Below are 21,719 nucleotides of genomic sequence, written 5' to 3'. Positions count from 1 at the left end.
TCAAACTTGCCAAAAAAATTTAAAAATCCAAGATTATAATAATTATAACATATATACTTTATAAAATTGAACATATTTGAAAAAAAAATTACACAAAAAAAGCAAGATTTCCTCACTTATGCATTTTATCAAACACCTTATGTGCATTCTAAATTAGGAGCATAATTGGTGTTATTTGAACATCTAAAGAGCTACATTGTGCCTACATTGTCTCTAAACAACAATTACATCATAAACAATCCATCAAAGCATCTAAATCATGCTTAATTTTCAATTTTCTAACCTAACCTAAAACTACATAAAACTAACATTTTGCTCAAAATTATGAAACCTAACACCCTAAACAAACTACATTGCATATAAATAGGAAGGAAAGAACTTACTTGTGAATTAATTGATGAAATTTGGATGATTTTTGAGCAAATTGAAGTTTGTGTGATTTTTGGTTATATTTGTACGAAGGTTTGCATGTATGTAATGAGAAACCGGAGGTTTCTGCGTTCAGTTAAGATACAGAACACAACGGCAGTTAACTGCCGCTGGAGCCAGCGGTTGTTAACTGTCGCCGCTTACACCAACAGTTGTTAACAACCGCTGGGGGCATTTAAGTATTTTACTTGTGTCATTGGGAAGTTTTTGATGTCAAAAAAGCAATTTTCTTCTTCTTTCACAAAATTAAACAAACCCTAGGTAGGGTTTATCTAAGCTACTACGTCTTTGCATGAAATTTATGACCGATGGCGAGGAAGATCGCAAATCTCCCTGCAGAATTGATAACCGAAATCGTGATGAGGTTGCCAGTGAAGTCTATACTACAAGAGGTGTAGAATTGGATGAAATGATTTTGTTTCTTGGAAGATTAAAGCATCCTGCTAATTGATGCTGAAGATAAGAAAGACCGAAACCATGCGCTGCATGAATGGTTGAAGCAAATTCAAAACATCTGTGCAATACTGAAGATGTGTTGGATGATGGTAATAAATTATTATTAATTAATTAAAAAATGGAAGTTGGTGGCTGAAACAAGTGGGCATGTGCAGAAAAGCTTTCCAGCGGTAGTTAACTACCGCTAAGTGCCAGCGGCAGTTAACTACCGGTTGCAGATCATTGTTAACAACCGCTGGGGGCATTTTAGTATTTTACTTGTGTCAATAGGAAACTTTCATTGTCGGAAAAGCAATTCTCATTAAACAAACCCTAGTTAGGGTTTATATAAGTTACCACGTCTTTGCACGAAATTTATGATGACTGATGACTATGAAGAACGTGCATCTTCCTGGGGAATTGATAACCGAAATCCTGATAAGGTTGCCGGTGAAGTCTGTACTACGCTGCAAGTGCGTTTGTAAGTCATGGCTCTCTCTAATCTCTGATCCCCATTTTGCATCTTCGCATTTTCAACTTACCACTTCACCCAGACATAAACTTTTGTCCATAAATTCTGATGATCCTAAAAAACCCCTATCAATAGATTTTAATGCATCTCCTTACAATGATTCTGCATTTGTTTCACTAAGCCTTGATTTTTTTCGTCCCGGATATCGTCTTGAAATTGGAGGTTCATGTAGAGGGTTTCTGTTTTTGCGGTGTTACAGTTACTTCTACATATGGAATCCATCCACCGGTGTCCACAGACAAATACCTGTGTCCAATTCCAATAAATATTCTATCAAGTTGCTCTATGGTTTTGGATACGACATGTCAAGCGATGATTACATTGTAGTTTTGGGGTCCATCAAATATTACTGGAGGAAAACTAGCTCGATTGAGTTGGAGATTTTCTCATTGAGAGCTAATAAGTGGAAACAAGTTGAGGTTGCTTCTGATTTGCTTTATAGGAAGACTGCAAGCTCTGAAGTTGGTCCCATAGTCGGGTCGTTCTTGAATGGTTCTATTCATTGGCTGGATCATAATTTTATTTTTGCCATTGATTTAAAGGAAATGACAATGTCAGAGATAACTCTTCCAGATTATTTTGATAGTGATATTCCTCATAGAAATTATGATTTGATGGTATTTGGCGGACTTATCAGTGTATGGTATGTGAATAGGTTTAAAATTAAGATATGGGTGATGCAAGAATACAAAGTGCATTCATCTTGGTCTAAGACTTTTGAATTTTCTTTCTCTCCCGCTCTGAATTTTTCCCCAATATGCTTTACAAGTTGTGGTGATATAGTTGGACCAGATGCTGCTGTTGGATTAGCGAAGCTTAATGACAAAGGACAAATTCTAGAGTATCACTCCTATGGCGACTCTTACTATAAAAGATCCCAAACAACGGTGTATATAGAGTCTCTGCTTTCACTCCCTGATGGCACTGAGCAAGCTTAAGATGACTAGAGATCACAAACTAGAAGAATTTGATAGTGAAATATTCATATTTACCATTTTACTGATATTTATCTTGTATTATGAACTCTTGGTATCATGAAGCATGAGAAGTGGTAGGCAGAATAGTTAAACTGAGAGTAGAGTTGTCCTCTTTATCTTACTTCATCACTATGTCAGTATTTTATATGTTATTGCTATGTTAGTATTAGCAATTTGTTTCCGTCCTGTCTTTTAACTAGTTTTTTGCTTGAGGACTTGGATCCTAAATTTATTGCATTGCAAGTATGATACAAAGTCAAATTTTAAGTTGGGGAAATTAGTTGACAATGGACACTAGTTATGCAAATTGGATGTCATGTTTAATTTAGTACTAGTATATGCTTTACTATTGTACTAGTATTAGTTTAATGTATAAATAAACAATAAGAGTCTTTGTAAACAGAGTTTTTATCAAGATCTAATCTAAATCTTAACAATCCCAAATGATTAATATTTATTTGTGAGGAAATCCAATGGGGAAGGTCTTATATTGTAGGCTTGTGACTTTAGAGTGTGCTCCTCTCAAGGTAATGCTCCCCGTGCCAATTTATGTGTTCAGCCCTCTAGTGAACGATGAGACTGGTCTCCCAGATTAGTTGGTCATTAGGCCGGATATACCGGATTTTAAAAAAAAATTACTTGAGAGGAAAGAAAACATGAAATGTATACTACGGTAACTACGTGCAGATTGAGGGGCAAAAGAACATGCTTACGTCAATTTTTGTCATGATGTAGCAAAACTTAAACTGATAATATACATATGGAATTAAAAAAAAAAAATGTGTCATGTGTATCCTCAGCCATTTCCAGGATACACCTTGGTCTATAGGTTGAAAATGTAGAACAAGCATAATAAATCAATAATATGTATCAATCTAGCGTTTTAGAAGTATGTGGACTCCATTTGCGACGATGGTGAAAAGCTTTCCGATGTAGACTCATGAAATGTATCATTAGTTGTATGCCTAAGTGATTGTCCATCACTTGGTGATTCTTGATCATCTTTGATATGTACAGAACTCTGTACCTTTCTTACTGCTTCTAATTCCATTGAAACCTCTTTCATTGTTGGCCTTTTCTTACCATTAAGTCTCAAACATCTCATTGCAAGATTTGCAATAGTAAGAATGTCATCTTCCCTAGCTTCCTTAACCACTGCGTTATCTAAAATTTGAGAAAGTTGGTTTTCCTTCATCGCTGAAATGAAATGTGCCGTCATATTCTGACCCTCGTCTTCATCATTGAATGTTATCGGCTTTCTGCCGGTTATAAGCTCAACAAGCACCACACCGAAACTATATACGTCACTCTTATCTGTAAATTGACTTGACTGAAAATATTCAGGATCCATGTACCCAAAAGTACCTCCTACTGCTGTGGTTAAATGAGTCTTATCTAACGGAATTGATCTCGATGTTCCAAAGTCAGACACTTTGGCACTATAGTTATTGTCTAGGAGTATGTTACTTGGTTTTATGTCTCTATGGAAGATTGGAATAGAAGCTGAGAAATGCATATATGCCACTGCTCCGGCAACCTCACATGCAATTCTAAGGCGACTTTCCCATGAAAGGGATGAATCACGGTCTTTCCCATGGATATGCTGGGAAAGTGTTCCATTGTGAATGTATTCATAGACAAGTAATGGAGTTTCTGTCTCAAGACAACAACCTAAAAGTTTGACAATGTTCCTGTGGTTGATCTGAGATAAGATGACTACTTCGTTGACAAAAGTTTCTATTTGGTTTCTGTCAAGGTGTTTTGACTTTTTAACTGCGACTATGGTTCCATCTGGTAGCATTCCTTTGTACACTGTGCCGTAGCCGCCTTGACCAAGAAACCTACTTTGGTTGTAGTCATCTGTTGCTCTTTGGAGCTCCTCTGCTGTAAAAAGCTTTGCCATTTCTCCATTTCCATAAGATGATAACTTCTCTTGTAACAAGTAACCACCGTTTTGCCTGAATAACTTTTCCTTACGAATACTCGCTCTCCTTTTCTTTATGTATTGATATAATCTGTAACACAGCAGAAACAATACCAGAAAGCCAGCACCAATGCCAACACCTGCAAATACATAAAGATATTTTTATAAATTTAGGTGGAAGCAGTGACTACTGTCTCGGAACTAGTAACAAACATTTCCATTTTTACTTGCAGCCCCTCCTGCCTCTCCAGCAAAGTCTTAATCGTTGAATTGATGCAATGACCGAGAGTAACCACTCTTGGTTGTTAGATTAATCCTTTAGCTAAAACTTCGCTGGAGTCTTGAGGGAGATGCTAGTTTACTATTACATGTTTAGTCTATTTCTCTCTAGGTGCCAAAAAAGGAAACAAAAAAATCACATGAATTCATTGCTCAATTTGTTTTCTGATCTATTATATTTCATATCTATTGAAGTTTTATGTTTTTAGTTTTGGTTCAAAACTACTGATACCTTAGAAATCCAATGTCTAGTTAATGATTTTTCAACTATACCCTTAGTTGTGATAAAGAACTAAGAAATTTCGATTACAATTAATTACAAATACTAGAAATAAAAAAGGGTATGTCCAACTATTACCTAATGCAGCAACCAGTTTGGTAGGAAACTTTTGACCATGAGATTCATTACAGCTTCCATCTGCAAGCCATCCATGAGGACAAGTACAGTAGAAACTATCAGGATCCTCTTTGCAGCTCTTGCCTCTAAGAGGAACTAATATTGGTGTCAACGCAAAGAGAATCACACTTCTGTTTTCACTTGGTGCCACTTGCAACTCATTTGCCTCTAGTATGCTTTGTTCATCAACACCATAAGCCTCTCCAATAGACTTAACAGTTTCACCATAGTTGACTGTGTAAACCAGCAAGGAAGTGATCCCTTTCGCCATCTGTTTTGTTGTAGGACAAGCACAAAGTATTGGAACTGTTATCTGAGTTCCAATTACAATGTTTTCAGGAGCATAATGATTCTGATCCATCAAAGCCTGACATGTTGTGAGGCTTTGGTAAGTTTCATTTAACACCCGAAAGAATGTATCAGCTTTTTGGAAAGTGTAAGTAGTGTTATGTTGGTAGATATTTCCAGAACATGAGCACGAGATAGGGACAATGATTGTTCTATTGGAAGGAATTGTTTCATTTATTGAGATATTGTTGATTGAAGCTATGGTTGATGCTTCATTTCCAAGAAGGTAAGCAATACTTACAGGGCTGTAATAAGGAAATTTTGACCTGAAACTTAAGAATGAATTGCATGATTTTTGAGGACTATTGCATAGGTATCCTTTTGGTGCTGAAGGGTTGTCTGCTGGGCAACCAATAGTGACAGTGGTGTTAAGCAATGATTGTTGGCAGTATATTGAGTGAGGTAACATACACAAGAGAAGGATTGTGGAGAGAATGTAAAGATAAAGAAACTTCATGAGTTTGATGAGTTGCACTTCAATTTTGAGGTGTAGTTTAAGATCCAATGTATTCATATTATTACCCCCATGTTCTATATCACCCTTTATTTATTGACAATTATAATGATTTGTCTTAGTCAACTTTAACATGTTAGCTAAGTCACTTTTATCAGCTAAGACCATTTACAATGGTCACCAACATTAAACACCCTTCAACACCCACTTTTTCAATTCCCAACACTCCACATCATCTTCTCTCTCTTAATTCAACACTCATTCAACTTTAACCTCTCCAATGGTTTTTTTTCATTCAACACTCTACCCCACCACCTTTTATTTCTTATTCTTATTTAATTTTATATTTTTGTTTTTATAATTACATAAAATTACAATTATCGATTATAATTAAATTAAAATAAAGAAACACTTAACATTTTTTTTTGTAAAAACAAAATTTATTTAAATAATTTATTTTTATTTTCTTAACTTAAAATGCAATACAACAAACTAAGCACGCAACACACAAATAACTTAAAATGCAAGAAAAAAAAAGCACACAACACACAAGCAATTTATTTAGTACGATACAAATCATCTTCAATCACGAAACATTCCAAACTTTTGTGTGTGTTTGTAATTTTATTTGGCGAGCATGTATATTTAAGTATTTAATTTTTTTTTTCCATGTTTAACATATCAAATGGCGCCATTTGTTGTTTTTTTTTTACTATTTTTTTTTGTTTGCCATGTGAAATGGCGAGCATAATATTTGTTTTTTTTTTTTTTTTTGCATGCCATGTGAAATGGCGAGCATCCTATTTGTTTTTTTTTTTTTAATTTTTTTTTGCATGCCATGTGAAATGGCGAGCATCCTATTTGCACGCCAATTGCACGCCGCCACGTGGCATCCTGTGGCAGATTAATTGGTGTTGAATCCGTTAATCCTCTCTCTCGTCCAGCAGTTCATTCAACACAGTTTCAACATGCCATTGCAGTGCTTTTGCTTGTTTAATGTCAGGTTCAACAGCACCATTGCACATAGTCTAAGTCACTTTTATCTACAAGTCAAGAAAGAATGTGACACACTGTGTAGCAAAGTTTTCTTGTAACTCTTTTTGGCTGAATATTCAGCATACCAAATCATAAGATGTGATCAATTACTTGACCTCCGTTTTTGTTATGAATTGTCGCTAGCTTATTGGTGAGTTCTGAAATAATGACTTTTCTCCATACCACATTTGAAGTTTAAGGTTCCTTTATGAGCTGTAACTAGGAGGATAACAACACGTGCTTATCTTTTTCTAATTTATCTTGACGTGACGCAAGTATTCTAAACGGAATTTCTATGTTTGTTGTCACTTATGTCATTATCTAGCTATTATTTATTTATTAAGAGAAGATTATACTCATTTTTTCAAAGATTCTTGGGTTATGCATTCAAATCCTTTACGGCTGCTGCATAGTAGATTAAAGTGAATGATTAATTTTGCGGTGACAACTTTATTTTGAATTGATCATGTAAAATTAATTTTAATTCAAAATGAGTTTTTTTAGGGAAATTCAAAAAGAGTTGAATATGAGTGATTTTGTTTGAATGCATCCACCTAAAAGAAAATTAAACAATAAATTTAAATATAAAAATCATGTTTGGAGTCAAAAAGCTACAAATTTTATTTTAAGTTAAAATTAATTATGAAGCCAATCAATTACAATTGAAATGTATCACTAAACATGTCATAATTAGTTTCATGTATCTAAAATCACTTTTGACTCTCTCTATCATAAAATCAAACACACAATATTTCTTCGATCCAACACTAGATGAGATATGAAACAAGTTTTGATGGGATAACTCTTTTATTCTAACAATCTGGTTTGAATTTTTGAATTGACGTCTGTGTATTTTAAAAAACAGCGAAAATATGTTTCCAATAAAACATTGAAAATCAAAAGTAAGACTTAAAACACTGTAAATAAAAAATACAACACTTTATAGATTTCAAATAAAATAGACTGTAATATAAAGATCAAAGAGTCTGTAAAATTAAAATAAAGTCTATTAATTAAATTAAACAAAATTAGTCTATTTGCGAGAGAATTTCCAAAATATATATCTGAAAAGTTGCAATGGTTATGCAATTTAATTTAGTAGCCTAATGGATGCATATGTTAAACTAAAGATTGTGAACGCGTGAAAAATAGACTGTAATATAAAGATCAAAGAGTCTGTAAAATTAAAATAAAGTCTATTAATTAAATTAAACAAAATTAGTCTATTTGCGAGAGAATTTCCAAAATATATATCTGAAAAGTTGCAATGGTTATGCAATTTAATTTAGTAGCCTAATGGATGCATATGTTAAACTAAAGATTGTGAACGCGTGAAAAGTTGTGTCCGATGGGTGAAAAGTTGTGTCCGATGGGATTTGAACCCATGACACTGGTACATGCCATTGAGCGCTTTCTTTCACCATTGTGTCAACCATTGCATCTTGTCTCTTCACCAAAGCATAAGTTTATCTTCACAAAAAGACACCAAAAAAAAAAAAAAGCATTCTTTTGAGTCAACATTCTCTCAAAAATAATACTAAATAGGGTTAATTAAGTTTTTAGTCCCTATAAATATTCACAGTTTTGTTTTTAGTCCCTATAAAATAAAATCACACATTTTAGTCCATGTGACATTTTCCTTAAGCATTTTAGGGACTAAAAATGCTGATGGAAAATTTTTATAGGGACTAAAAATGCTGATGAAAAATTTTATAGGGACTAAAAATGTTGATGGAAAATTTTATAAGGACTAAAAAGTGTGATTTTATTTTGTAGGGACTAAAAACAAAATTCTGAATATTTATAGGGACCATTTACTTAATTAACCCTACTAAATAATTTTTTTTTTTCTCAAGTGCACGAGATTAGTTGTGGGAACTTTATTCTGTAAATTATCAGTGATCAATAAGCTTGGTGTGAATGTTCAAGTCACCTCAAAGATTTCAAAGTATGATGGAAGAGATTCTCCAATACAACCATTTGCATATGGTTGACATAAACTTGTGAAACGAATCGAGCCTAAAGCTTAGTGTGATCACACACGCTTTGAAATTCACGTTCAATCTTCATTATGTTTATCATCGTCGTCATCATGTTTTTTTTTTTTAGGGAAAAAGGTTAAATTGTTTACGGACATATTATGTTATATGGATCAAATCATCTTTTTATTTATTTATTTTTGTAAGAGACTTAATTCTTCTCTTTCTCATGGTAGTTTATGTATGGACTATATTATCCCGATTTCATTTTCTCATGGATTAAAATTTGTTTTTATTTTTCTCCGAGATCATGTTGAATCTCAATTTTTTTAGGGATTAAAGTGGATATTTCAATCCTAAAAGTAAAAGAACAATGATACGCAATGAAATAAAAATAAAAAAGACGCACACACGGAAACTGAAATGCAAAGTATTTGGGGCTAGTCTGAATTATGTTATAAACTTCTAAGTTTAAAATGGGTTTCATTTTTGCTCATTTCATACATATTAGAGACATCAAACTCAGAATCGTGAATCTTCAATTTAGGTTCAAGAAATTTCAGTTTCTCGTCTTCGTGTATAGTGAACACAGATTCGTCGCCATCGACGATGTTTTCGAGAACACAAGAAATTGGTTTGAATCGAAGATTCAAAACTGCCAAAAACTAATTGATCTTGAAGGTGAAGATTCCAAAATTTGTGCAGAAGCTGACGTAAGAACTTCATCACTGTTTGATTCTTCATCTTCATCGTATGTTGAATGGAAAGCGGAAGCATCATCATCGTCTTCATCCCTCGAGTATCGCTTTAATACCAAGTTAAGAATCTTGAATCATAAGGATAAATATCATATTGATCATCAAGAAAGCAAACATAAGAGTATTCATGTGAGATCTGCTACTCATAGATTCATTATATCATGAGAGTTATTTATAGGAGTGAGTTGATCTAACTAACTCCTAAATACCTAACCAACTTGGTCACCTATCAATAAATTCTCTATTTGATTCATAGTACTGTAATAATGCATAATGATATGGACAAACAAATTGTTCAACGCCTTTTTTTACTCACCTATAAATAGATAAATAGATTTTTTTTTCGACAGTGGATATTTTCCAGCCTTTGAAGAAGAAGAAAAGAAACATGGGCTGGATAAAAGAGACTATTTCAAGGGGTGTGCAATTAGCCATTTGTTATTGGGCTTAGTTACAGTAAGTCTGGCTGCTCCCATCCTTCATTCTTTCACAAAATTAAAAAAACCCTAGTTAGGGTTTATATAAGTTACCACGTCTTTGCATGAAATTTATGACTGATGACGATGACGATGAAGAGCGTGCATCTTCCTGCGGAATTGATAACCAAAATCCTGATAAGGTTGCCGGTGAAGTCTGTACTACGTTGCAAGTGCGTCTGTAAGTCATGGCTCTCTCTAATCTCTGATCCCCATTTTGCAGCTTCACATTTTCAACTTGCCACTTCACCCACACATAAACTTTTGTCCATAAATTCTGGTGATCCTAAAAAACCCATATCAACAGATTTTAATGCATCTCCTTACAATGATTCTTCATTTGTTTCACTAAGCCTTGATTTTTTTCGTCCTGGATGTCGTCTTGAAATTGGAGGCTCATGTAGAGGGTTTCTGTTTTTGCTGCGTTACCGTGACTTCTACATATGGAATCCATCCACCGGTGTCCACAAACAAACACCTGTGTCCAACTCCATTAAATATACTGTCAAGTTGCTCTATGGTTTCGGATACAACATGTCAAGCGATGATTACATGGTAGTTTTGGGGTCCATCAAATACATTACAGGAGGGAAACTAGCTCGATTGACTTGGACATTTTCTCATTGAGAGCTAATAACTGGAAACAAGTTGAGGCTGCTTCTGATTTGCCTTATAGGAAGACTCCAAACTCTGAAGTTGGTCCCAGTATCGGGTCATTCTTGAATGATTCTATTCATTGGCTGGTTTATAATTACGAGACGAAAATGGATGTTATTATTGCCTTTGATTTAAAGGAAAAGACACTGTCAGAGATAGCTCTTCCAAATGACTTTTCTTATGGAATTTATGTTTATGATTTGATGGTATTTGGCGGACTTATCAGTGTATGGAATATCGAGAGGTTTAAAATTAAGATATGGGTGATGCAAGAATACAAAGTTCACTCGTCTTGGTCTATGGCTCTTGAATTTCCTCTTTTTCGCCCTGGTTTTTCCCCAAATATGCTTTACAAGTTGTGGTGATATAGTTGGACCAGATGCTCGTGCTGGATTAGCAAAGCTTAATAACAAAGGACAACTGCTAGAGTATCACTCCTATGGCGACTTGATGAAGTAATTTTGCATCAAAAACAAGATAAGTATTTGTATCGTCTCCACAGGGATTAGTGCGACATCACGGATATTTCAACATCAAATATCATTCTAAGTAAAAAGGGTGATTGTTTGTTTGAATTTACAACTATGTTAACTAAATGCAAAAAGTAAAAGATGAGATTAATAAGGATTGAAACTTGTTAGGAGTAGCGTTCCTTAACCAAGCGTCACACGTAAACTAATGATCCATACGAATTCTAGCTTTATAAACAACATTATCACAATCAATTCTAAACTATCCTTCGTGTCCAAAGCGATATAATTAATTATAAGGTATCGTTTAAACATTCGTGTCCAAATCCCTTAAACGATAACAAAGTCGATCGAATAACCTAATCGACCGTGTCCAGCCTGATTAAGTATCCGAAAGCATTTAACTCTTGATTATGGTGATTATCACAAGATTAACAAACTTGTCAAGAATGATATAACCTAAGATATATTGCTACTCTAGCTCTAGATTCAAGAGTTTGTGTCCAAATCATCTTGAATCTCATTGAAAGCATTAACACAAGAATAACAACAATATTGAATATAAATTGCTAGAATCATATTTTGCAAGATCAAAAGATTACATGTTAGCAAGAATCAAGTACCTCTCATCCCAACAAAGAGTGTTTAGCTACACATCATCATGGAAGCCTTGCAAGGATGGATTGAAAAGGAAGGAACCATTACACTTGTGATGTCTCAACAAAGGAATAAGGATCCAACTTCCAAAATCACTCTCACTTCATATGATCTACCCTATTTTCTCTCTAAGATATTACAATGAAAACTAAGAGAAAAGCTATGGAAAACTAACTAAGTTCTAAGACTATCTAATTTGAACTATTAATATATATAATAAAGCAAGCCCAAAATATCTAAAAATAATATCTAACATAATATCTAAAATAATATCTTACATAAATATCTTACATAACTAGCAAGTGGGCCACTTGAGTGAGGCTAAACTTCTATTTTAAAGGGCTAAGTTTTTACACCTACGCTAATAGCGAAATATACGCTATTAGCGTGGTTGGTCGGCCTAAGTTCTGGCCAATTGCAGTGTGCCACGTTGGTCCTTGACCCTGTTCTTCACCCTTGGTACGCTAATAGCGTAGTCTTCTGGAGCTTTTACGTTAATAGCGTAATTCACGCTAATAGCGTGTTTCTTCAAATCCAGTTTTTGCTTCGCTCCAGGTACGCTAATGGCGTACCTCTCTGGCCCAATTTCGCTAATAGCGTGGAATACGCTAATAGCGAATTCTTCAAAACCAGCTTTTGCTAATTTGCACTTTTTCATGATTTTTGGTCTTTGATCAGTGTCTTGAGGCTAATTCCTGCACAAAAGGATAGAGTAAGATATATAAAGCGTAATAAGGCATTTGACGCTTATTTCTCGGCTTTTCCTACAATAACTTGCAGAACAAGTAACAAAAAGTGCTTAAAATATAACATGAAATTAACACTTTTTAGCACTTATCAAACTCTCCCCAACTTAACTCTTTGTTTGTCCTCAAACAAAAGATTGAAAATCAAACAAGTTAATAACAAGACACAAGTACAAAAGGCTTTGAAAATATTTTCAGATGAATGATTTAAAAGTGAATGCGCGGGCAAGTCTAAGTTTCCAACTAATCTAAAATTCTACTACCAACATGAGTTGAGTCCTAAGTACAAAGTTCATGTCAAATATTTCAAAACAATAATATATTTACTTACGAACCACACCTAACACACTTCTATGAAAGTAATGAATGAGGATTATGAACACACATCCGGCAATCAAGTTAACATTCCAATCAAGTTATGTGTCCATCCAAATATCATTTCAAAAGGCATAAAAACATGGATCAAAAGGTCTTTGAGGGTTATAACTTGGCTTGGCTACAAAAGAAATGTCATATGTGGGGCAATTGAAATCAAAAAGCCTAACAAAGAGGAACATTCCTTGAATCAACTATTAAATTCCACAATCTTCCCTACCAATCATTACAAACCCTTGGTGTTTACACATGAAGCACTTTGATCTTGACAACTTATTCTATTATTTTTTTTTTTTACTTTCTTTTTCTCTTTTTCTTTTTCTTTTCATGTACACATTTTCTTTTTCTTTTTGTATTTACAACACCATGTTGTCTTGATCAAAGATAAAATTACACCATTATACTTGACAAAAGATTTACATCTACCTTCTCTCCCCAACTTAAATCAAAATACACCCTATTTGAATGTTCCCTTACTCTAAGGCAAAAGGACAAATAACAATGAAAATTTAGGGTTCAACAATTAAAAACATATCAGAGTTTTAAAATGCGTCAAAAATGAACTGGATATTGAAAAGTTTAAAGGCAAATTCATCAAGCATTGTACTTATGAATTGACAATTCATAATTGAGGACTCCGATTCATTTGGCTCAAGTGGGTTAGCAAATACTCGCTCTTCTCACAAGGTAGGCTATTTGTGGTCAAGTATGTTTTACTCAGTAACAAAAATGTGCCTTGATCATATCCATGCCTTCACACAATTTAAACAATTGTTGGATTTAACATAAAACAACTGAGTTAAACAATGAATACCAATCTCCTTGCATATGTACAAACACTTGAGGTTTCCTCACTTTTAGGCTAGAACTAAGTGGTTCACAACAAACACATTATTGCGAAGAACTAAATGAAATGAAATTTACACAAAGTACTCGTTCCATATTCGAGTAAAAACCTAGAAAAACTGGAAACTTGTACCTTGGCTTTGCGCTTTAATCACAACTATGAATCATTATCAATCATCTGAGATTTGAGATTTAAGCAAGAGCGATATAGAGGAAACTTCCACAATGTTCAAATTAAAACAAAATGAAGTACTTAAAAATTGCTAACACATTATTTTAACAGTAAGAGAACTTACCAAGTTGGGTTGCCTCCCAACAAGCGCTTGTTTAACGTCGTTAGCTCGACGCCTTTTTCGTTAGGGTGGCCAAAATGAGACGGACAATACATCATCCTTTGTATTCCTTCTTTTCGGGAGGAATTCCATGAACTTTAGATACAGATGATGTGGAGTCCATGTCCTCCTTAACTTTGATTTGAACAAAGCGCAAATTTCATCAATGACCCGGTCTATTTCTACCTTGCTCACTTTCTTCCCCTTTTCTTCCATTAAGTCTTCCTTGCCAAGTAACCGTTCCTTTTTCTCTACCACCTCTATCACTTCTCCATTATCAACAGTTTTAGCCTTTTCAGAATCTGACCGTTCTTGAGGAAGTTCTTTTTCAAGTGGTGTCTCTATTTCTTTCATTATATCTTCCTCAAGTTCAACAACACCTTCTCCAACAATCTCTTCGTCATGAGTGGATTGAATGTTGGCTTTGTTATCCATGATTTGAGCTTGAATCATCTCCAACTGAATTGATAAATTCCTCAATCTTTGGTTGGTATTTTGCATGTTTATCATGGATTGTTGCATGAAGATGTTCAAAGTATTTTCCACATTGGTCATTCGTTCCTCTTCATAAGGATATTGTTGATACTGTTGATATGGTTCATACTCGGGTGGAGTATAGAAGTTGCTATAACCATGATCAGCCATGATTTTGTCTAGGTGATGATCCTGAAACGGAAATAACTAACAAGAAACTTTTCTTTGTTTATCAAAGAGGGGTTAGTACAAATAACTATAAAGTAAAGACAAATATTTACGGATTATGTACGAATACTTAAAACGATAAATCAATCGTACTATCTATGATATCTAAACACCAATCCCCGGCAACGGCGCCATTTTGATGAAGTAATTTTGCATCAAAAACAAGATAAGTATTTGTATCGTCTCCACAGGGATTAGTGCGACATCACGGATATTTCAACATCAAATATCATTCTAAGTAAAAAGGGTGATTGTTTGTTTGAATTTACAACTATGTTAACTAAATGCAAAAAGTAAAAGATGAGATTAATAAGGATTGAAACTTGTTAGGAGTAGCGTTCCTTAACCAAGCGTCACACGTAAACTAATGATCCATACGAATTCTAGCTTTATAAACAACATTATCACAATCAATTCTAAACTATCCTTCGTGTCCAAAGCGATATAATTAATTATAAGGTATCGTTTAAACATTCGTGTCCAAATCCCTTAAACGATAACAAAGTCGATCGAATAACCTAATCGACCGTGTCCAGCCTGATTAAGTATCCGAAAGCATTTAACTCTTGATTATGGTGATTATCACAAGATTAACAAACTTGTCAAGAATGATATAACCTAAGATATATTGCTACTCTAGCTCTAGATTCAAGAGTTTGTGTCCAAATCATCTTGAATCTCATTGAAAGCATTAACACAAGAATAACAACAATATTGAATATAAATTGCTAGAATCATATTTTGCAAGATCAAAAGATTACATGTTAGCAAGAATCAAGTACCTCTCATCCCAACAAAGAGTGTTTAGCTACACATCATCATGGAAGCCTTGCAAGGATGGATTGTAGGGCTGGACAAGATTTCACAAAACCGCCCAAACCGTCCGATCCGAATGGCCCGCATGAAAGCGGGTCGGTCTGTGCGGGTTATTCGGGTAATTCGGATTGAGAAAATCGGCCATAGATGGATACTAACGGTCGGTTGCGGTTGGGTAAATTATACCCACGACAATCCATAGCCGACCGACCAAGACTGCCTAGAATATATAAATCCATTAATCCAATACTGCTTTTGTATGTGTGGTCCCATCCTAATGAAAATTACTGACACATCACATGCTTAGCTTATTTTTCTCATCACTTCTTTGATTCTTTCTTTTCACAGTACCACTACACTATCCCAACAACTACCTTTCCCTTCCTTTCACACTTCTCTTTCCAGATTAACCCTCTCTCTTCCAAACTCCATCCTCTTTTTATTCTTCAGCACAATTCTTCTGCAAACTCCATCATCTATGAGCACCATTCTTTTTATTTCGTCCAAAAAAATGCAACTTTTTCATCAAATCTGCTTACTTAAAGTTTGTGGATCTACAAAGATTTAACATGTGATTCAAAGAAGATAATCTTCCACCACAAGTAGATCTAACAGTACAAAAGTTGTATAAGTTTATTTTTTAACCAAAAGTTTGTTGTGTAGGTTGAAATTCAGTGTTTTGATGTTTCTTTTCATTTGTAATTTTTTATGAATATTGCCGCTGGTTGATGCTTCATCAATGGTAAATTTTAGAATTTTTGTGTGACTTTGAAATTTAGCTTTCTTGTTACTTTGTTCCTTCGTACCCGTATCAACCGAACCGGCGAAACCGCATTTCGACCAACCCGTCAACCGCCGTAACCGAGCCTCCTAATGGACGGAAATGGTTTCTGTTTTACCACCCGCGGTTGCTTTCGGATTGGAGTTTTCGGACCGAATTCCGGCCGAACCCGACCGCTGTCCAGCGCTAATGGATTGAAAAGGAAGGAACCATTACACTTGTGATGTCTCAACAAAGGAATAAGGATCCAACTTCCAAAATCACTCTCACTTCATATGATCTACCCTATTTTCTCTCTAAGATATTACAATGAAAACTAAGAGAAAAGCTATGAAAAACTAATTAAGTTCTAAGACTATCTAATTTGAACTATTAATATATATAATAAAGCAAGCCCAAAATATCTAAAAATAATATCTAACATAATATCTAAAATAATATCTTACATAAATATCTTACATAACTAGCAAGTGGGCCACTTGAGTGAGGCTAAACTTCTATTTTAAAGGGCTAAGTTTTTACACCTACGCTAATAGCGAAATATACGCTATTAGCGTGGTTGGTCGGCCTAAGTTCTGGCCAATTGCAGTGTGCCACGTTGGTCCTTGACCCTGTTCTTCACCCTTGGTACGCTAATAGCGTAGTCTTCTGGAGCTTTTACGTTAATAGCGTAATTCACGCTAATAGCGTGTTTCTTCAAATCCAGTTTTTGCTTCGCTCCAGGTACGCTAATGGCGTACCTCTCTGGCCCAATTTCGCTAATAGCGTGGAATACGCTAATAGCGAATTCTTCAAAACCAGCTTTTGCTAATTTGCACTTTTTCATGATTTTTGGTCTTTGATCAGTGTCTTGAGGCTAATTCCTGCACAAAAGGATAGAGTAAGATATATAAAGCGTAATAAGGCATTTAACGCTTATTTCTCGGCTTTTCCTACAATAACTTGCAGAACAAGTAACAAAAAGTGCTTAAAATATAACATGAAATTAACACTTTTTAGCACTTATCACGACTCTTACTACAAAAGATCCCAAACAACGGTGTATATAGAGTCTCTGCTTTCACTCCCTGATGGCACTGAGCAAGCTTAAGATGACTAGTGATTTCAAACAAGAAGAATTTGATTGTGAAATATACATATTTACCATTTTGCTGAAATCTATCTTGTATTATGAACTCTTGGTATCATGAAGCTTGAGAAGTGGTAGGCAGAATAGTTAAGCTTGAGTAGAGTTGGTACATAAACTTCATCCTCTCAGTATTTTAAATGTTATTGCTATGTTAGCATTAGCAATTTATTTCCTTCCCTTCTTTAATTTTAACTGGTTTTTTGCTTGAAGACTTGGATCCTAAATTTATTTCATTGTAAGTATGATACGAAGTCGAATTTTAAGCTGGAGAAATTAGTTGACAGTTGACACAAGTTATGCGAATTGGATGTCATGTTTAATTTAGTACTAGTATATGCTTTACTATTGTACTAGTATTAGTTTAAGGGAATGCTAACCATTGCCCTTGGGGCTTTGGTTAAAGTACTAAAATAAGTAAGTTTGTATTAAAAAGTGGTGTAATTATTGCTAAGAAAAAAGTAAAGACTTATATTTTCAAGACAAAATTTCTATTAATGGAATCCTTAACCATTGCCCTTACGACACTGGTTAGTAAAACCCTTAGTTTAATGTATAAATAAACACCAATAAGATTATATTAATTTTTTTTGTAAACAGTGTTTTTATCAACATCTGATCTAAATCTTAACAATTCCAAATGATTAATATTAATTTGCAAGGAAATCCAATGGAAAAGGTCTTATAGTGTTGTAGGCTTGTGACTTTAGAGTGTGCTTCTCTCAAGGTAATGCTCCCCGTGCCAATTTATGTGTTGGGCCAGTCTATGGAGCCTCTCTAGTGAACGGTGAGATTGGTCTCTTGGATTAGTCGGTCATTAGGCCGGATACCAAATTTTAAAAAAATAAAATATTATTTGAAAGGAAAGAAAACATGAAATGTATTCTATGGTAATAGCTATGTGCAGATTGAGGGGTAAAAGAACATGCTTCTGTCAATTTTTGTCATGATGTAGCAAAAATTTAAACTGATACCATACATGTGAAATTAAAAAAAAAGTGTCATGTGTATCCTCAGCCGTCTCCAGGATACACCTTAGTCCATAAGTTGAAAATGTAGAACAAAGCATAATAAATCAGTAATACGTATCAATTTGATGTTTTAGAAGTATGTGGACTCCATTTGCGAGGATAGCGAAAAGCTTTCCACCGTAGACTCATGAAATATATCATTAGTTGTATGTCTAAGTGATTGTTCATCACTTGGTGATTCTTGATCATCTTTGATATGTAAGGAACTCTGTACCTTTCTTAGTGCTTCTAATTCCGTTGAAACCTCTTTCATTGTTGGTCTTTTCTTACCATTAAGTCTCAAACATCTCATTGCAAGATTCGCAATAGTAAGAATGTCATCTTGCCTTGCTTCCTTAACCACTGCGTTATCTAAAATTTGAGAAAGTTGGTTTTCCTTCATCGCTGAAATGAAATGTGCCGTCATATTCTGACCCTCATCTTCATCATTGAATGTTATCGGCTTTCTACCAGTTATAAGCTCAACAAGCACCACACCGAAACTATATACATCACTCTTATCTGTAAATTGACTTGACTGAAAATATTCAGGATCCATGTACCCAAAAGTACCTCCTACCGCTGTGGTTAAATGAGTCTTATCTAACGGAATTGATCTAGATGTTCCAAAATCAGACACTTTGGCACTATAGTTATTGTCTAGGAGTATGTTACTTGGTTTTATGTCTCTATGGAAGATTGGAATAGAAGCTGAGAAATGCATATATGCCACTGCTCCGGCAACCTCACATGCAATTCTAAGGCGACTTTCCCATGAAAGGGATGAATCACGGTCTTTCCCATGGATATGTTGGGAAAGAGTTCCGTTGTGAATGTATTCATAGACAAGTAATGGAGTTTCTGTCTCAAGACAACAACCTAAAAGTTTGACAATATCCCTGTGGTTGATCTGCGATAAGATGACTACTTCGTTGACAAACGTTTCTATTTGGTTTCTGTCAAGGTGTTTTGACTTTTTAACTGCGACTATGGTTCCATCTGGTAGCATTCCTTTGTACACTGTGCCATAGCCGCCTTGACCAAGAAACCTACTTTGGTTGTAGTCATCTGTTGCTCTTTGGAGCTCCTCTGCTGTAAAAAGCTTTGCCATTTCACCATTTCCATAAGATGATAACTTCTCTTGTAACAAGTAACCACCATTTTGCCTGAATAACTTTTCCTTACGAATACTCGCTCTCCTTTTCTTTATATATTGATATAACCTGTAACCCACCAGAAACAATACCAGAAAGCCTGCACCAATGCCAACACCTGCAAATACATAAAGACATTTTTAAAATTTAAGGGAGAAGCAAAGACTACCGACTTGGAACTAATAACAAACATCTCCATTTTTACTTGCAGTCCATCTTTCCTCACCAGCGAAATCTTAGTCGTTGATTTGATGCAATGACCGAGAGTAAGTACTCTAGGTCATTAAAAGTTGGTCAGAGTCTTGAGGGGGAGGAGGGGCTGGTGAGGATGTTAGTCCTACTAATGTTTAGTCTATTTCTCTCTAGGTGCCAAAAAAGGATAAAAAAAAACTCGCATGAATTCACTGCTCAATTTGTTTTCTAATCTATCACTTCCTTTTGTTTCAAAACTATTGATACCTTAGAAATCCAATGTCTAGTTAGTGATTTTTCAACTATACCCTTAGTTGTGACAAAGAACTAAGAAATTTCTATTACAATTAATTACAAATACTAGAAATTAAATAAGGGAATTGTAGTCCAATATTACCTAATGCAGCAACCAATTTGGCAGGAAACTTTTGATCATGAGATTCATTACAACTTCCATCTGCAAGCCTTCCCTGAGAACAAGTACAGTAAAAACTATCAGGATCCTCTTTGCAGCTCTTGCCCCTAAGAGGAACTAATATTGGTGTCAACGCAAAGAGAATCACACTTCTGTTTGGTGCCACTTGCAACTCATTTGCCTCTAATATGCTTTGTTCATCAACACCATAAGCCTCTCCTATAGACTTAACAGTTTCACCATAGTTGACTGTGTAAACCAGCAAGGAAGTGATCCCTTTCGCTATCTGTTTTGTTGTAGGACAAGCACAAAGTAATGGAACTGTTACCTCAGCACCAATTGCAATGTTTTCAGAAGCATAATAATTCTGACCCTTCAAAGCCTGACATGTTGTGAGACTTTGGTAAGTTTCATTTACCAATTGAAAGTATGTATCATCCTTTTTGATAGTGTAAGGAGCGTTATGTTGGTAGATATTTCCAGAACATGAGCACAAGATAGGGACAATGATTGTTTTATTGGTAGGAAGTTTTTCATTTCTTGAGATGTTGTTGATTGAGGCTATGGTTGATGCTTCTGAGCCAAGAAGGTAAGCAATACTTGTAGGGTTGTCATAAGAAGGTTTTGACCTGAAAGTTAAGAATGAACTGCATGAGTTTTGAGGACTATTGCATAGGTATCCTTTTGGTGCTGTAGGGGTGCCTGAGCAATCAGTGACAGTGGTGTTAAGTAATATTTGTTGACAGTTGATTGAATAAGGTAACATACATAAGAGAAGGACTGTGGAGAGAATGTAAAGATAAAGAAACTTCATGAGTTTGATGAGTTGCACTTCAATTTTGAGGTGTAGTTTAAGATCCAAGGTATTCATATTATGACCCCCATGTTTTATATCACCCTTGATTCATTGACAATTATAAGGATTTGTATTTGTATTAGTCAAAGTTGCAACAACTAACATGTTAGCTAAGTCATTTTTATCCCTTTACAAGTCAAGAATGTGACACACTATGTAGCAAAGTTTTCTTGTAACTAAACACCTTGTCATTCAAATGTTGAATTGTTTTGGTCAAACCATATCCTTTTGGCTGAATATTCAGCATACCAAATCATAAGATATAAATAATCAATTATTTGTTCCAAACTTAAGTCTACATCACTCAAGATTTTGTGAAAAGAAGTTGACCTCCGTTTTTGATATGAGTAATTGTCACTAGCTTATTGGTCAGTTCTGAAATAATGACTTTTCTATATACCACATTTGAAGTTTAAGATTCTTTATGAGCTGTAACTAGGAGGATAACATAACGTGCTTATCTTTTTCTAATTTATCTTGATGTGACGCAAGTATTCTAAACAGAATTTCTATGTTTGTTGTCACTTATGTCATTATCTAGCTATTATTTATTTATTAAGA

At 34.7% G+C, this 21,719-nt stretch overlaps 4 protein-coding genes and 1 pseudogene across 4 annotated transcripts; 2 read left to right on the top strand and 3 right to left on the bottom strand.

Annotated features, from left to right (window-relative positions):
- The first annotated feature begins 1,251 nt into the window (after positions 1-1,251).
- Positions 1,252-2,462, top strand: LOC146908847 (F-box protein At5g49610-like). The gene has a single exon (XM_085727486.1). It carries the CDS (start codon positions 1,252-1,254, stop codon positions 2,332-2,334), a length of 1,083 nt encoding a protein of 360 aa, XP_085583612.1. The 3' UTR covers positions 2,335-2,462.
- A 599-nt stretch (positions 2,463-3,061) lies between these two features.
- LOC146908846 (wall-associated receptor kinase-like 2) lies at positions 3,062-5,914 on the bottom strand. The gene is made up of 2 exons (XM_085727484.1): positions 4,935-5,914; positions 3,062-4,437 (listed from the first exon to the last, which is right to left on the bottom strand). Exons 1-2 carry the CDS (start codon positions 5,833-5,835, stop codon positions 3,257-3,259), a joined length of 2,082 nt encoding a protein of 693 aa, XP_085583610.1. The 5' UTR covers positions 5,836-5,914; the 3' UTR covers positions 3,062-3,256.
- A 4,196-nt stretch (positions 5,915-10,110) lies between these two features.
- LOC146908844 (F-box/kelch-repeat protein At3g23880-like) lies at positions 10,111-17,497 on the top strand (annotated as a pseudogene).
- LOC146908845 (uncharacterized) lies at positions 11,706-15,349 on the bottom strand. The gene is made up of 2 exons (XM_085727481.1): positions 14,071-15,349; positions 11,706-12,502 (listed from the first exon to the last, which is right to left on the bottom strand). Exon 1 carries the CDS (start codon positions 14,749-14,751, stop codon positions 14,131-14,133), a length of 621 nt encoding a protein of 206 aa, XP_085583607.1. The 5' UTR covers positions 14,752-15,349; the 3' UTR covers positions 11,706-12,502; positions 14,071-14,130.
- A 942-nt stretch (positions 17,498-18,439) lies between the features above and the next one.
- Positions 18,440-21,192, bottom strand: LOC146908843 (wall-associated receptor kinase-like 2). Its single transcript, XM_085727480.1, has 2 exons — positions 20,285-21,192; positions 18,440-19,813 (listed from the first exon to the last, which is right to left on the bottom strand). Exons 1-2 carry the CDS (start codon positions 21,171-21,173, stop codon positions 18,633-18,635), a joined length of 2,070 nt encoding a protein of 689 aa, XP_085583606.1. The 5' UTR covers positions 21,174-21,192; the 3' UTR covers positions 18,440-18,632.
- Between the last annotated feature and the right edge of the window lie 527 nt (positions 21,193-21,719).

This window comes from Medicago sativa, chromosome 7 (genome assembly GCF_051527215.1).
Source record: "Medicago sativa cultivar Bolivia chromosome 7, Bolivia_mono, whole genome shotgun sequence".
Taxonomy (NCBI): Eukaryota; Viridiplantae; Streptophyta; class Magnoliopsida; order Fabales; family Fabaceae; genus Medicago; species Medicago sativa.
This window is presented reverse-complemented; position numbering and strand designations above follow the sequence as displayed.

Coding starts and splice junctions, on each gene's coding strand:
- LOC146908843 (XM_085727480.1), bottom strand. CDS start 21,173: ATGAATACCTTGGATCTTAAACTACACCTCAAAATTGAAGTGCAACTC. Junction 19,814..20,284: donor CAAATTGGTTGCTGCATTAG/GTAATATTGGAC, acceptor ATGTATTTGCAG/GTGTTGGCATTGGTGCAGGC.
- LOC146908846 (XM_085727484.1), bottom strand. CDS start 5,835: ATGAATACATTGGATCTTAAACTACACCTCAAAATTGAAGTGCAACTC. Junction 4,438..4,934: donor CAAACTGGTTGCTGCATTAG/GTAATAGTTGGA, acceptor ATGTATTTGCAG/GTGTTGGCATTGGTGCTGGC.
- LOC146908847 (XM_085727486.1), top strand. CDS start 1,252: ATGACTATGAAGAACGTGCATCTTCCTGGGGAATTGATAACCGAAATC.
- LOC146908845 (XM_085727481.1), bottom strand. CDS start 14,751: ATGGCTGATCATGGTTATAGCAACTTCTATACTCCACCCGAGTATGAA.